The sequence below is a fragment of the Metarhizium robertsii genome (genome assembly GCF_000187425.2).
Source record: "Metarhizium robertsii ARSEF 23 chromosome Unknown MAA_Scf_2, whole genome shotgun sequence".
NCBI lineage: Eukaryota > Fungi > Ascomycota > Sordariomycetes > Hypocreales > Clavicipitaceae > Metarhizium > Metarhizium robertsii.
In genome coordinates this window covers 5,921,600-5,936,549 of record NW_011942160.1, presented here as the reverse complement: position 1 = coordinate 5,936,549, position 14,950 = coordinate 5,921,600, and the positions used below count along the sequence as shown (strand labels likewise).

General features: G+C 53.0%; 7 protein-coding genes across 7 annotated transcripts; 4 read left to right on the top strand and 3 right to left on the bottom strand.

The window, feature by feature from the left end:
• Window positions 1-161: 161 nt before the first annotated feature.
• MAA_08438 (uncharacterized protein) lies at window positions 162-1,482 on the bottom strand (the record flags this gene model as incomplete). The annotated part of the gene is made up of 2 exons (XM_007826436.1): window positions 162-1,223; window positions 1,288-1,482. 2 exons carry the CDS (start codon window positions 1,480-1,482, stop codon window positions 162-164), a joined length of 1,257 nt encoding a protein of 418 aa, XP_007824627.1.
• Window positions 1,483-1,975: 493 nt separating this feature from the next.
• Window positions 1,976-4,679, top strand: MAA_08437 (uncharacterized protein; the record flags this gene model as incomplete). Its single annotated transcript, XM_007826435.1, has 7 exons — window positions 1,976-2,068; window positions 2,128-2,258; window positions 2,321-2,528; window positions 2,598-3,226; window positions 3,276-3,628; window positions 3,701-4,405; window positions 4,462-4,679. 7 exons carry the CDS (start codon window positions 1,976-1,978, stop codon window positions 4,677-4,679), a joined length of 2,337 nt encoding a protein of 778 aa, XP_007824626.1.
• An 846-nt stretch (window positions 4,680-5,525) lies between these two features.
• On the top strand, window positions 5,526-7,290 carry MAA_08436 (MFS sugar transporter; the record flags this gene model as incomplete). The annotated part of the gene is made up of 3 exons (XM_007826434.1): window positions 5,526-6,455; window positions 6,518-6,900; window positions 6,963-7,290. 3 exons carry the CDS (start codon window positions 5,526-5,528, stop codon window positions 7,288-7,290), a joined length of 1,641 nt encoding a protein of 546 aa, XP_007824625.1.
• A 788-nt stretch (window positions 7,291-8,078) lies between these two features.
• Window positions 8,079-9,229, bottom strand: MAA_08435 (HAD-superfamily hydrolase, subfamily IIA, CECR5; the record flags this gene model as incomplete). Its single annotated transcript, XM_007826433.2, has 2 exons — window positions 8,079-8,922; window positions 8,985-9,229. The coding sequence occupies 2 exons, from the start codon at window positions 9,227-9,229 to the stop codon at window positions 8,079-8,081; spliced, it is 1,089 nt and encodes a 362-aa protein (XP_007824624.2).
• Window positions 9,230-10,052: 823 nt separating this feature from the next.
• MAA_08434 (electron transport protein) lies at window positions 10,053-11,055 on the bottom strand (the record flags this gene model as incomplete). The annotated part of the gene is made up of 3 exons (XM_007826432.1): window positions 10,053-10,469; window positions 10,562-10,807; window positions 10,855-11,055. 3 exons carry the CDS (start codon window positions 11,053-11,055, stop codon window positions 10,053-10,055), a joined length of 864 nt encoding a protein of 287 aa, XP_007824623.1.
• Window positions 11,056-11,471: 416 nt separating this feature from the next.
• Window positions 11,472-12,835, top strand: MAA_08433 (uncharacterized protein; the record flags this gene model as incomplete). The annotated part of the gene is made up of 2 exons (XM_007826431.1): window positions 11,472-12,264; window positions 12,321-12,835. The coding sequence occupies 2 exons, from the start codon at window positions 11,472-11,474 to the stop codon at window positions 12,833-12,835; spliced, it is 1,308 nt and encodes a 435-aa protein (XP_007824622.1).
• Window positions 12,836-13,389: 554 nt separating this feature from the next.
• MAA_08432 (ribosome biogenesis protein Sqt1) lies at window positions 13,390-14,817 on the top strand (the record flags this gene model as incomplete). The annotated part of the gene is made up of 1 exon (XM_007826430.2): window positions 13,390-14,817. The coding sequence occupies one exon, from the start codon at window positions 13,390-13,392 to the stop codon at window positions 14,815-14,817; it is 1,428 nt and encodes a 475-aa protein (XP_007824621.2).
• Window positions 14,818-14,950: the final 133 nt, after the last annotated feature.

The window sequence follows — 14,950 nt, the reverse complement described above, 5'->3', positions numbered from 1 at the left end:
GTCTGGCATCCAATACCTAGAATTCGTAGGGCCTACACAGGGATCCCAATTTTTCATTGCTCATCGCCCTTCCTCCATCAGTCTGAAAGCGGCACTTTGTAGTTCATCTCAGTGCCGAATTCTACGGCTGTCCGCACATTAAAAACGTTCCCATTTTTTGCCTAGAGATGTTCTGCTTCATTGGGGCCCGCAATCAACATTTTGACAGTCTCGCCCGACTTTGCCTTATGAAAAGCCTCCTCCGCCTGCTTAAAGGGCACCACGCCCGTGATGAGCCTCTGTACGTCCACACTCCCATTCGACACCAACTCAACGGCAAGCTTAAAGTCTCCAGGTCCGTACCGGAAGCTTCCTCGCGCGGTGACCTCTTTCTGGCACATCTCCATAATAGGAAACGTAATATCCGACTTGCCCATGCCTCCCTGAATAAAAGTTCCGCCCACCTTAACAACGTGTAAACTAGCTTGTATTGAAGCCTCCGCGCCGCTCGCATCAATGACCACATCCGCACCGTTCCCAAGACTGCACTGATCTATCAATGACTTTGCATTTTCCTCTGCTGATATCCTTTGAGACAGGTATGTGTGCGTAGACCCCATGGTCTTGGCAAAATTCAGCTTCGCCTGGATGATATCAACGCTGACCACCTTGAAAGCACCGAAACATCTTGCAACAGCCGCGCAAAGAAGGCCGACTGGACCGGCGCCCATGACTACAACACTGGCACCAGGCGAAATGTGGGCTTGTTTGACGATGTGCACAGCGACCGCGAGAGGCTCGATTACGGCGCCCTCCTGTAGCGAGACGTGGTCGGGAAGCTTGTAGCAGAAGTCACAGGGGGCAACCCAAAAGCCCGCAAGGGTGCCGTCGTTGGGAGGCGTTGCCGCAAAAATAATGTCTGGGCAGAGATTATACCGGCCGGCCAGGCACTCATCACAGCGTCGGCAAGGATAGCCCGGCTCAATCGCGACCTTATCGCCGGCCGCAAGCGACTTTACGGCGCTTCCGACGCGAATAACTGTGCCGGCAGATTCGTGACCTAATACCATGGGGTCTTTAACTTTAAAGTGGCCGATTCTACCATGCTCCCAGTAGTGTATGTCGGATCCGCAGATACCTGTGTAGTTGACAGCTATGAGGACCTCGTGTGGCGTTGAAATTTTGGGTACAGGCCGTTGAGCGAACTCGACATGATGCGGGCTTTTAAGAATGAAGCAGAGATTCTGTGTGAGTTTGGTATCAGCTTTGTCCCACGCGTTTTCTATATCTTGGGCTGGGAATGCCAACACTTTTACCGGCAGATTCTAAAGAGTCGTGTGACGACTCTGTAGTGGTTGCCGTGAGATCTACACCCGAATTGTCTGTGTCGGGTGTGTGCCATTGGGGGATTCCGGCTGTGGGCTGGGCAGGAGCTTGGATGAGGTCGATTTCACTTTTTAGCTGGCTGTGGTTTGGAATTGATCTTGGTTGAATCAATGTCATGTTGGCGGGATTCAACGATGACAAGAGTCTCGATATGCGCCGAGTAAGATTGACGGCCAGGCGCAACAAGTCAACTCTTGTTAAATACAAATACAAAGACGTGCAATTTAATTTTCCACTGTCAACGACCTGTGCAACAACATTTTAAAATCGTCCGGTTCAATCCAAGGCGAGGGATTAGATCGTGTTAAGTAGATCAGCCGTCGGCTCGTTTGAGCTTTGGACTCGTAGAATCTCCATCCGGCGGATGTGAAGTGGGAAGGTGGCGGCAGGGTTCGTCGTGCCTGCTTCGTCCCGTCATTGATCGTCCAAGAAACTTACCCCCGTTCATCAAAGCTAATGCATCATGTGACCATTCGGCTTCAACGTTGCGCATAGCTGCACGGTGACGACTTTGCGGCTCGGACACTTTTGTGTCTCCCAACAAACTACCTAGGTCGTTTCGCAGCCGTGTCGAGGCCAAGTTGCCAACCCTTGGTCGAGTGGGGAGACAATGTCCACGTCCCCTTCGGTTCCGATCACGACCCGGCGGCTTCCCACGAGGGTGAGCAATGCTTGTCGCCGGTGCCGCCGCAATAAGTCCCGTGTAAGTCATCATTGAGTTGCCCTTCGGACCTGTGACGAAAGCTGACTTGATGGCAACAGTGCGATTCGTTCCGCCCGTGCTCGCTGTGCTTGCGCGCTGATGTGGAATGCGAATCGGCCCAGCTTGAGGAGTCGGCACGCATTCAGAAGCCTATCGTTCGCAAGTCGCGACGAAGACTAACACGGCGAATGTATGATCACTAATCCATTCATCTCTCATAGAATTGAACTTGACCACATGTCTCTGTGATAGACGACCTCATCTAGGAGATGCTAGAGGCAGCTCCGAGGCGACAACCTCACCATCGACATCGCCCAACAACGCACCTCCCAATGCCTCAGAACATGATGCGTTTCACGACGAAACGCACCAAGTCCGGTGCGAAGTGCCGTCACAATTGTCAGACAATGTCCACTCGCGTCACGGCGAAGCAGACTCGGCTATGGGCATTGCGAGAAAGGTACGTCTGTGGTTGTCAGCTCTACATGCATCTGCATTGTGAGTATAATGCTCACTCCAGCGCCTGCAGATAAGCCGACTTGGGAGTCAAGGTATTGAAAGTTGTTCGACCTTTGCCATTCCTGACGGTGGTTACCGCGCCCAAAGTCCTCGCTCAGGTCTTGGTGATACACGTATTCCCATTTCAACCATCTTGGGAAGCCGATTTCCGGACCGTCGGCTCATCCAACAACTCATGGAAGACTACTTTGATGCGGTTCACTGGTTTTCTTTGGTTATATACGAACCAAAGTTTCGGAAGCGACTTGCCTCCGTGGAAGATGGATATGCGTACCAATCCGATGCTTCTTTTCTTACCTTGTTATCCATGGTCTTGTGCATGGCTGCGTGGTATCGGTCGAACCGAGCAGCGCACGAGGCTGATGAGGATTGGCGTCGTTGGAGTGAGGACCTACTGGGAATTGTTGAATCTAGGCTGATCTGTCTGATGGATGAGACGTCAATTACAGCTGTGCAGACGTGCATCTTGTTGGGCTCTCACCATGTCTACCACGGCCGACCAAACCTTTCCTTTGCGCTACTGGGAGCGACGATTAAGATATCTCATGCTCTGGGTATACATCGTCATCTGCCACATAAAAGCCCTGACGAAATTGAGGAGCGAAAAAGAGTATGGTGGACAATCTACACATGGGACAGGTATGCTGCCAACCCTTTGCTGCTGCATGTAACCCTCTGACTTGCCCAGATTTGCCTCCATCTCATATGGGCGACCATTAAGCATAAATGATGAGGACTTTAACCTCGAAATGCCGCTAGAATATCCCGAATCGCCATACTTTTCTCAGAAATCCGGGACCCAGCAATCGTCAGACCTTGTATATTCGCGATACCAGACTGAATTGAGTAGTCTCTACCGCATTGTATCCCCAGCGTTGAAAGTAATTTTCGGCTCCATCTCCACGCACAATTCCAAACAACGCTACGAATCCGAGTACGCTTCACTCGTAAGCGATGTAACTACAAAGCTAAATACCTGGAAAAGCAATCTACCTCCGCACCTAAGCCTGAATCTAGATCAGGACTACTGTCCTAGAAATAGTGACTGGAAAACGCGGGCTCACACTTTACAATCTTTGTCCTTGCATTTAACTTTTGACAATGTACTTATAGTACTTTATCGGCCGTTTCTAGCCAAGCAGGTCGATCACCTGTCGATTATGCCCTCAAACGCATATGCCCTCGCATCTCGAGCTGGGTCTCCTGTTCCTGAACTGCACGGCTCTCCATTAACCGAAAGCCTGAGAAACTTGACAACTCCGGATGCCGCCAGCAACTCGAACAACAACTCGGAGTATTGGCTGAGTGCAGCTGTAAGAACGGGGCGACTTGCTGAGCTGCCTGAGCTCGCCCAGCTTGCCAAAGAGAGCCATCTCGTTGCCTTTATGGCTATAAATTTGTTCCACGCTGCCATCGTGCTTATACTCCTTGCCTTGTCCGACCCTCTATCTGATAGAGCCCAGAAATTGAAGCGGACAATCACCCGAGTACTTCGCTTGCAGCGACTGCTGGGTAAGCAGTCAGCTCTGTCGAAACAGAGTGGGTTTGTACTCCAAAACCTCATATCATTGCTGCTGAAGAGGGAGGAAGAGGCCATGCTGGGAAGGCCTACTCTTGGTCCTCGAAGGGTCGGCAATGAAGAGGCGCGGCAGTCTCTGGTTCCCATAAATCGTGCTTCCCCGGTTTCTTGGGCGCGTCACCAGTCCTCCCCTTTAGGAGGACCGAACATGATCACTCAACACGACTCTGCCGCACAAGTATGGCCAAATTTGGCCGTGGCACAACAGCTGAATGAGAGTCTTACATCAGTACAGCAAGGTTGGTACAGGCCTTCAAGTTTGGTATACACAGTGCTGACATTTTACTTCTTCAAGTATTTCCTGTAGCCCACGAGCAGTCATTTCAAGCTGCCAATCTGGCAAGCGCGCCATTTGATGAGCGGCAGGTGTGGAATTCTGCGTTCGGCCAGTCAGATAGGTGTGAAATCGATCAGGCCGTAGGCCCAGGCGCTCCGGAAATTGAAAATGGGACAAATGGCCTTTTCTGGCTTTGGGATTTTAACTGGGATAGTGGTCATAGCCAACCATATTAGAATTTAGGAAATTGCATGTTGTCCTGAGGGGTCATTGAAATTCTGGCTCTGGCAACAACTCGACTCTTATTGCATCTGGCTGACGCCTCTGCTCGGTTTTAGATAAATACTTCAAAGCGATTAACAACCGAACCTGGTTTCTTGCCGACACCTCACAACAAGGCAACACAGATCAAAATAAGAGGTCAGGCACTATGCTTATGGGACCAAAATATGTCAATTATACTAATGTTGACACAAGACAGCTTCCTTCACCCTGATTCGATAATATTCGACGATATTTGACGACATTTGACGATATTCGACGAGCCGAAGGCATTAACCAGGGTATCCGCAAGCCGGGATACCAGAGGCGCTGGCGGTAAAAATATGTGGGGCGGCAATGGATGTTTCGGTTCCGGCGGATGATTCGAGCACGGCATTGCAGGAAGTCCCGCCGGAACTTTCGAACATGACCATGCCACAATGATGTTATAGCCCAGACGTCAACACGCATATCCACTTGGAACTAGCTTGCACGAGTCAATCATTTACGTCAAGCGTGCAGTAGCCTAAATATCCCTGGCCACAAGCGGCTGGAAATCAGGAGAAGGCCCCGAGTCAGTCTTGACAATGGCATACTCAACAACCGGCGGGAGGCTTCATGCCAGCAATGATGGGCTACCCCGGATTACCCCAGACGACCCCAGAAGCCTGCTTTCTGGGCTACCTCGAGTTCGAATCTTGAGGGAATTTTTTCTTATATCTATGTCGTAGCATCCTCATGTCAACCGAAATGGGTCCCCTCGGCTACAACATCATCCATCAAAAAGAACCTAGCATCGCTCACGCACCCGAATTCTTGCAATGGATGCGTTCAGCACCCACAAAGAGCAACAAAACTCTGCGGCAACACCCATACAGGACCATGCCGGCCTTCAACTAGACGAGACTTGCAATGACCCGACCCAGAGTTGGCTGGAGAGGAAGCTGAGGCCCTCCAAAATCTCGGCTCGATACCCTATCAAGGGCAAGCCGTTACTCTTTGCAACATGTGCATTTGGCAGTCTTGGCGATGCTTTATTCGGCTACAACTCGGGCATCATGTCCGGCCTTCTCGTCAATCCGGTCTTTGTGGCCAAATTCTACCGGGATTATGGGGGAGCCGACGGCACAACTAGCAAGGTGAATCCTTCCATTACTGGCATCTCAGTCTCGTGCTTGCAGCTCTCTGCTGCTCTTGGGGCACTCATAGCTGGGCCATTGGGCGATATGGTTGGTAGGAAGAAATGCGTCCGCCTGGGCGCGTTTATCTACTTCTTCAGCGCCTTTATTCAGATATTTGCCCCTGGATTCGACGCATTTGTTGCGGGACGCACGATCCAGGGTCTTGGGGTTGGATTCTTGTCGATGACGGTTCCCATCATTCAGACGGAAATTGCGGCACCACATCGTCGTGGCCTTATGGTTGGAATTGAATACACCTTTCTCATTGCCGGATATATGCTCTCGTGCTGGGTAGACTACGGCTTCAACTTTCTCCTTCCTCGATCAATGTCGTGGCAAGGACCGTTTATCATTCAGATTGTTCTTTCCTTTATTCTTCTTTCCATGTCATTTTTCCTCCCCGAGACCCCACGTTGGCTAGCGAAACAAGGTTTCATGAAGGAGAGTCTGCAGACGGTGGCAGACCTGCACAGCAAAGGCGACGTTGACGCCCCGCATGTCAAGAGCGTGTTTCTCGAGATCCAGGAAGCAGTTCGATATGAGAGGACACTCGGGACCTCGAGCTGGAAGGTGAGCTCCAAATGAAACTACGCTATCCGAGAAAACATGACATCTTAACATGGGTTTCTCAGGAAATGTTCACCCGTTATCGCAAGCGTACAATCGTCGGCATCACTGTTCAAATGTTTGCGCAGCTAAATGGCATCAATATCATATCGTTCTATCTTCCAAGCACCCTTTCCGCGGCTGGGTTTGACGACAGGAAATCCCTGCTCTACACTGCCGCCAATGCTATACCTTATACGGCGGCAACCGTCACGACTTGGTACCTAGCTGATAAATGGGGTCGACGACCTCTCTTGATCCTGGGTGGTCTTGCCATGGCAGCCTTGCTCGGTGTGGTGTGCGGCTTTACGCAGGCAAACTTGCCGGTCAAGATCAAAGCCGACGGCCAGTACGCCTTTGTCATGCTGTACAATATTGTTTATGGATTCACATGGGGTCCCATGCCATGGTGAGATGCCCGCTCAATATCTGCTGTTGCGGAATTTGTGACTAATTTCTCTCTTTTCTTAGGCTGTTGCCAGCAGAGATTTTCCCGCTCCGAGGGCGCAGCAAAGGCATGGCCCTCGCGACGACCAGCAACTGGATCTTCAACTTCATTATAGGCATGGTTTCTCCCGACGCTTTTGCAGGGATACATGGCTACTTTTATTTGATCATTGCGGGGTTTTGTCTCTTCTCCGCCTTCCTCGCCTGGAGCTACTATGTTGAGACGGCTGGTCACACATTGGAGGAGATTGCCATTGCATTTGGCGACAAGGCCTTTATTGACGCTGATGAGGATGTTATCCAGAACACAGATTTTGGCACCCATTCAAACCAGGAGAAAACCAAGGTGTAGCCGAAAGCCCCGAGTCAAATTTGGGGGCCATGGGTATATAAGCCGCCTAGGGCATTGATATTTTACTGGCTTGATACATTTGCCTGCAAGAAAATAGGCGTTTCTATTTATTTATTTTATTTGAGGACTCGTGGAACAAACCAGGAATCTCGATAGCTTACAAGGAATTACCTGAATAAATTTAGTTTACTCAGTGCCGCCTCCGGTTGGGAGACGGCTTGTCCATGCGACGCTGTCAGATTGTATTTAGTCTTCTAAAATAAAAATGGTCCAGTGAAGGACTTCCATTCGCCCAATGAAATAATATTAATCTCAATACTCGGACCAAGAAAGGGGGAGCTTCAAAGTGCCATGCCGGCTGTTCAAGTCAATCCAACAAAGGTCGACTGGAGCTCAAGACTAATAGAGGTGAATGACACTGCTCACAGCACATCAAACCTGGTCAAGCTAACTGCTCCGCCGTCTTGAGAAATACAACCCCAAGAGACGCTAATGGGGTTTGTTTTGATCTCACCGGCAGAATCATCATGAAAGGTTGTAATTCAGACGCTTATATGTACATCTCAACTTGCATTTACCTGATACACAGTCCTCACCGCTTCCCCGCCTGCACCTCTCCTCTCTCAACAATCCAGTTTCCCCCTTCCCAAAAGCAGTGAGGACGATAATAATCTTTCGAACCCAGATTATCGTTCTATATCTACCCAGACTTGTCTAGCTTGCAGATACAAGAGTATACTCCCTTATTGTGTCGGCTCTGAATGATTCACCAACTACACCCACTCACTCTATCCCCCCCCGGCAAGCAAGGTCTTCCTGTCAACATCGACGCCCTCATTCCTCAAAGCCCAAACAATCCCATCCACGACATCGTCCACAATAGCACCAGGCTTGTACCGCGGCTCCCGCTCCGTCTCCGTCTCCGTCCACACCCCCGTCCTCACCAAGATGGACACCCACTCCGTCCCGTCCTCCGGACAATACTCATTCGCGCCGCGAATGTCACTCTCTGGATTATCCCCAATCATGTACACCCTCCTCAACGGCGTGGCATCCTTCCTCCCACCCACCTCTCTACCTCCCTTCATGGTGGAATAGTACTGAAGTAGCCGTGTATGAGCGTAGTCATACGTAAACTGTGACGGCTTTCCCAGCGCATTATAATGCAGCTCAGCGCCATTCGTAACCGCCGACCAAACGCCCTTGAGGGCTTCGAGAAACGCCCCAGTGCCGAATCGATTCACAGGGTATTCTGTCTTCCACACAAGATCCAGATTTGAGATCCAGAGTTCTGGCTGGCCATCCTGTTGCCACCCATTGTTGGGGAGACCGCGGTTCCCGTTCCTGGAAGACAGGGTCCCCAGATAGCCGTTGTGGGAGACCAGCAGGTCGTGGATGACCTGGATGTCGAGCGACCAGTCTCGGGGGTCGTTCCAGACCAGAATCTGGTCGATTTTGAGAGCGTCCCCAGCGAGATTCTTGCTGTAGGGGTCTTTGATGGCGGACGCAGACTTGCCGTCTGGCAGAGGGCGGAATTCCGAATGCAGCGTGTCTTTCAAGTTGTCAAAGGGGTACAAATCGCCATTTGCGTGGATTAAATCCGCTGGTGTGACGGCACGCTCGAATCCGTACCTAATCACAAGGTCAGACGGCTGAAACATGACAAGAAATTTTCCGTTGCAAGGTTGACAGACTCGTTTGCAATCTTCCTCGCGGTCTCGGGGTGGGATCCGGTTATGAGAACGGTCTGCTTCTTCACTTCATCCGCCCACCCGCGCATGGGCGTGTGCGACAAGATGACCCTGTCCCGAATGACGTCCTCGTCGATGGAGAGGCCAAGGCGTTTGCTGAGGGAGGCTACCTTGGCGTCTTCATGGGCGCCGCCCCCGTTGGTGAGGAATACGTAGCGCATGTTTTTGGAGCGGATGCTGCGGAGCATTTCGCGGGCGCCGGGGATGCCTTGGCCGCCACGGTATAGTACTCCATCGATACTTGTGCAGTTAGCATGAGGATGTAAGGGTTTCTTGATGACGCTGGTGGAGTGAGGATGATGCTCTGGAGGCTTACTCAAAGGCAAAGGCAATATCTGACAGGGATTTGGTGTCTGACGTCGACGGCCAAGAGGTATTTGCCTTTGGTGAATGGCTTGATTTCTCCGGTAGATGGGATGTGCTTCGAAATGTTCTCACTGGAACGTGCCGGGGTGGCCTGATTCCAGTTTGTTGGATGAGCGACGGAGCTGGTTGGGATAGTTTGGTGGTTGCCGTCAGCCCTAGATGCCGCGTGCAAAGGACAACGCGAGACATGGCTGCCGATGGCGTCGCGCGATTCGACTACCACACCTCTTTGTTATGGTGTCGAGTGATAACAGTCGGGGGAATTGGCGATGGAGGTTTGGAAATGTCTGGTGTTGCGGAATTGCAGCCCGTTGTCGGAGGGGAGGGCGTGGGTCATACATTCAAACGGTGACATGTATCCGCCCGTCGACTCTCATCAGGCAAACCAGGCAATGGCTTCCAGAGGCAATACCAAGTAACTACAGCGGGTGTAGGTAGAACATTGGATAGCTGTCATTCGTGGCCTACGAAAAATACGCACTCGCGCAATCAGTTCAATACATTACAGTAGAATTGAGTTGTTCTCGCCAACACGGCTGGCATAGTCTATGCACAAATTGTCGTACACTAGTTTACATGGACAAATACAGACCCCAATCATACACCCCATCATACACTTTTCCTTTTCCGCCTTGCCGGGGTCCCTCATTTCCTCCAATCCTTCATATGGTCCAAAATCAGTTGGGCGCCCTGGTCTGGTGAATGCTGTCGCCCCAGAGCCTCCACGAAGTCGCCTTCCGGATCCATCAGATAGAAGTAAATACTGTGGTCAACCAGGTAGTCTTGGCCCGGCTTGACATTTTGCGGTGTGCTAAAGTACACTCGATACTTCTTGCAAAGGTCCTTGATCTGGTCGTATGTGCCAGTCAGGCCAATGAACTTGTCGTGGAACTCGGCAAGGTAGCTCTTGAGGGCCGCAGGATCGTCGCGCTCGGGATCGCAAGTGATGAAGATTGGTAGAAGTGCACCGGGGGCCTTTTCTTCGACTACATCGAGCATGCGCGCCATTTTGTCGAGTTCTTCGGGACAAATATCGGGGCAACGAGTGAATCCAAAGTACACCTGACACGAGCTTGTTTAGTCAATTGTTCGCAACCCAAGCCCAGCACAGCGAGATGCCGTAAGAACACGTCTGTAGGATCATAGCACCATACCAAGGAGTATTTGCCCTTCATCATTTCACTGGTGAACGGCTTGCCATTTTGGTCTAGCAGCTCAAACGACCCGCCGACCTTGGGCCTGCCAACACCCTTGGACGCATCGGCTATCCTCTTCCTTTGCATCCGCCCCTTCTCAAATTCAAAGTACCAAACCAGTGCACCGCAAGTTGCGACGAATAGAATTCCGGCTTTCCACGAGAAAGGCTGAGTGCAAGAGGTTGGTTTGTCAGCTTGTAACTCCTTCAGAAATGTGTATACATCAATCTGGGCCGGGGGTAATCACGTACGCCAGTGCTATGCCGACTCTTTGCCTGCTCGACAGTCTTGTACTTGGTTCGCTTCTGCAAAATCGGTTGTCTGCTTTGCACGGGTGCGCGAGGGAGAGTCGGCCGCAACTGCGTCGGCTGGAATGCACGGCTGGAGAAGCATCGCTGGCATTTTGTGAATGAGCCCCGGAGGAATTTGGACGACGCTAGAGATTGCGCCATGATGTGTGAAGACTTGAGGTTGGAGCAAGCCTTGTGGAAGCTCTCGTGCAAATGCTTGAAAAAAGTAGCCTGGTGCTGGATGCCGCGACGAGCTCCATGTGGATTGCAACTTGCCACCGAAAATTTGCCGAGACTTGAGACTGCACGCCGTATGTACATGTAGAGCCCCCACGCGAACCCCTGCTCTTGGGCGCTCATTGTCGCTCTCACTCTCACAGTGAATGTAGGCGCGCATCAAGCTCACTCATCAATAATATTTCAAAGTGTCAATTCAAAATGCAGCCCCATCCAGCTTGAATCACATCCAACTTTAATAATGAGAGTCTTGCTGAATATTTCATCATAATCAGGATTCGATCAGCGGGATAGACATCTTTGCCGCAGCTGGGCTGCCCAGCTCCCGCTCTCTACATACGATGGATCAGAGACCCGGATCCTCGCATGAGGACCGTTTGCGATCCGAATCTGCCGACCGGGCAGTCAAGTCTGAGCACGCAGTCAGCTCTCCTCAGATAGCCGGTCCAGATCTCGCCTCAGCCTCGTTCAAACCATCGCCAACGCCTCTCCCTTCGACAGAGGCACCTGACTCCGCAGCCATGGCTGTTGCGTCCAAGAAGAAAGGCACAGCGACTGGCGTTAAGAAGGTCCCAAAGAGACCAGGGCCTGGCAACTCAAAAAGAAAGAAGAAGACGAAGACGGGTTCGGCAGCTCCAGGCGTAGACGATGCTTCAGGAGAGGAGGAATCCGACAACGGCCCGTATTGCCTGTGCCGTGGTCCCGACGACCATCGGTGGATGATTTGCTGCGAAAAGTGCGAGGACTGGTTTCACGGGGAGTGCATCAACATGAATAAAGAAATCGGCGAAAACCTCATTGAGAAGTTCATATGCCCAAACTGTACAACCGCGGATCTTGCTACCATTTACAAAAAAACGTGTGCGCTGAGAGCTTGTCGCAAAGCGGCGCGTTTGGCGCAAAGTCAACCGAGCGTGTTTTGTTCAAATGAGCATGCGCAAATATGGTGGGAGAGAATGATTAGCAGACTGCCCAAAGGCAGAGCCAAGAGTGGCCTGAATGACCAACTGGCGCAGGATGAGTTTATGGCACTTCTCAGCAGCGACATAGGGAGCAGAGATGAGGACGGCACGTGGAAACTGGTCAAGACGCCCTTTTCGGACGATTCGACCAACGGCATAGAGGCAGAGGGAGGTGAGTATACTCGGCCGCAGATGGTCTATCGCACACACGGCTGACATGCACAATAGATGACGCGCTTTCCAAGTTATTAAGCGACGAAGAACAAAAGGTCCTTGATGAAGCAGCCAAGGCTCGGTTTGAGCTAGCGGAAGAGACGCTCCTCTGCCACAAAATGTTTACTCTGATTGAGCTAGCCCAAGAGCGCAGACGCGCGGCCATTACTGATGGACGGTTCGGCGACGACATCTGCGGCTACGACTCTAGGTTGGACGCCGTATCTGCGCGAGACGTTTTTTCCGCATTTATCAAGTCCCCCGAGGGAGAGGAGGTGTTTAAAAACTCGAAGCTCGACGATCCACTGGGCGAAGACGACATGGTCAGAGGAATGTGTGAACGAAAACGCTGCAAGACACACAGCGGTTGGCAAAAGATGCTCCCCTTGGGCGTGAAGCACCATATTCGGGAGATGGCAGGCCAGGCTGCAGAAGTGGAAGAGGAGGAGCAAATAGTTCGCAAAGCTGTGGTGGAGCGATGGAAGAGGAGGCAGGCCGAGAGTAATTGGGTCGAGTCTTTGGAGGAGTGATGAGAGCCTCTCGTGCTTCATCAGCTTGGATCGGGGGGAAGGAAGGCGTTACGGGATGCGGACGATATTTACGGGATAAAATGATACCAAATGTAGATTTGACGGGATTTCAAACGCCTTGCTGCGTCGTATTAACCAGCATATGCGAGCTGCACCTGTATCCCAACAGCCCACAACACTAAACAAAAATTACTTGTACCGCTGATACATCAGCAAAGCATTCCCTCAACCCTTGCTTACGAGGACAAATCAACAGACCAGCGACTCCAGGTAACGAGTTGAACTCACGCGTTTGTCGGGCTGTCAGGTTTAGTCAAAGAGGGGCAGAGGGGTAGCTTCGACGTCAACTTTTTTTCCCCTCCGTCCCAACCCACCGCGACCCTGCTTATCAAGCAGCGCCGTACACGCAAAAAAAAAAGTCACTCTTATTCCGTCGCCTTCGATCGCCTGTTCTCCAGCTCAAGCAGTGTATTTAAGCCCAGACACCGCTAGCACCCAATCCTGCAGCTCTCGACCTTCCTCGCACCGAAACTTGACCGCATCAGCCACTCACAATGTCACACCCGGAAGAAATGGACGACGACCTCCTCGACGTCGAAGACGCCGCTGAAGAGATTGAAAACTCGGGCGACGACATCGCCATGGACTCGGACGCTGAAGACGAAGAAGAAGAGGTGCTACTGCAAAACGACTCCATCGCCTACTTCGACCTCCCGCAAGACTCCCTCTTCACCATCGCCCAACACCCCTTGCACCCATCGCTCGTTGCCGTCGGCGGCTCTGCAGGACCTGAAGACGACGCCCCCGGCGCAGGATGGCTCTTCGACACATCCGCCGCCGCATCACGGCCCGTCCTGCCCGCCAGCTACGCCAGCAACCCTGCCGAGACACCAAAGAGCACACAGCTCGACAGCCTGTTTGCCCTCGAGGGCCACACCGACTCCATCAACACGCTCGCATGGACGCTGCCCCGCGGCGAATTCCTCGTCAGCGGCGGGCTAGACGGCCGCATGAAGGTCTGGAAGGCGGACGTGCGCCCGGGCACCGTGGACATGAAGCTCGTAGGCGAGGCGCAGGAAGTCGAGGAGGTCAACTGGATCTCGGCGTGTCCCTCGCCAAACCACCCAAACACCATTGCGCTCGGCGCATCCGACGGCTCAGTATGGGTGTACACAATCGACGCCGGCGACGCCTCGAACCCGCTCCAAATCGTGCAGAGCTACTTCCTCCACACGGCGCCCTGCACCGCCGGCGCCTGGACGCCAGACGGACACCTCCTGGCGACGGTGTCGGAGGACTCGTCCCTCTACGTCTGGGACGTCTGGGGCGAGGCGGCCGCGCGCAACATCACGAGCGAAAACGGCATGACGGTGGTGTCCCTGACGGGCGAGGACCAGCGCTTCGAGGTCGAGGGCGGCCTGTACTCCATCGCCATCGACCCCAGGGGGTCCTTTGTCGCGGCCGGCGGCGCAGGCGGCGCCGTCAAGGTCGTCTCGCTGCCGCGCCTGTCGCCCGCGTCGTCCCAGCAGCGAGGCAAGTCGCCCGCCGACGCCACGGCCGGCGGGCAGATCCTGGCGTCGCTGCACACGCAGGGCGACAGCGTCGAGTCGCTCGCGGTGTCGCTGCGGGGCGACCCCGCCGACGACGCTGCTGGCGGCCGGCTCCGTCGACGGGTCCATCTGCGTGTACGACGCGACCCGGCGCTTTGCTGTGCGGCGCCACATTGCCGGCGCGCACGAGGACCACTCCGTCGTCAGGCTGGAGTTTGTCAAGAACACGTGGCTGCTGACGAGCTGCGGCATGGACGGCGTCGTCCGCCGATGGGATTTGAGAAGCGGCGGCGCCACGGGCACGACTGCGGCCGGCGCCACGGACAGAGGCCTTGCCAAGGAGTGGAAGGGCCACAGGGGCGATGGCGAGGGCGGCGGCGTGCTTGGCTTCGTGCAGGGCGAGACGGGCGAGAGGGTTGTCACGGCGGGTGATGACGGTGTGGCCCTTGTTTTCGAGGCTTAATGATGGCTAATGTGATTGATGTATACGCGAGATGCGCTGCCATGATACAAGGCGAAGACGGGTCACCGGGTGTACGAGTGTATATAGATTTCACGCTGGGAC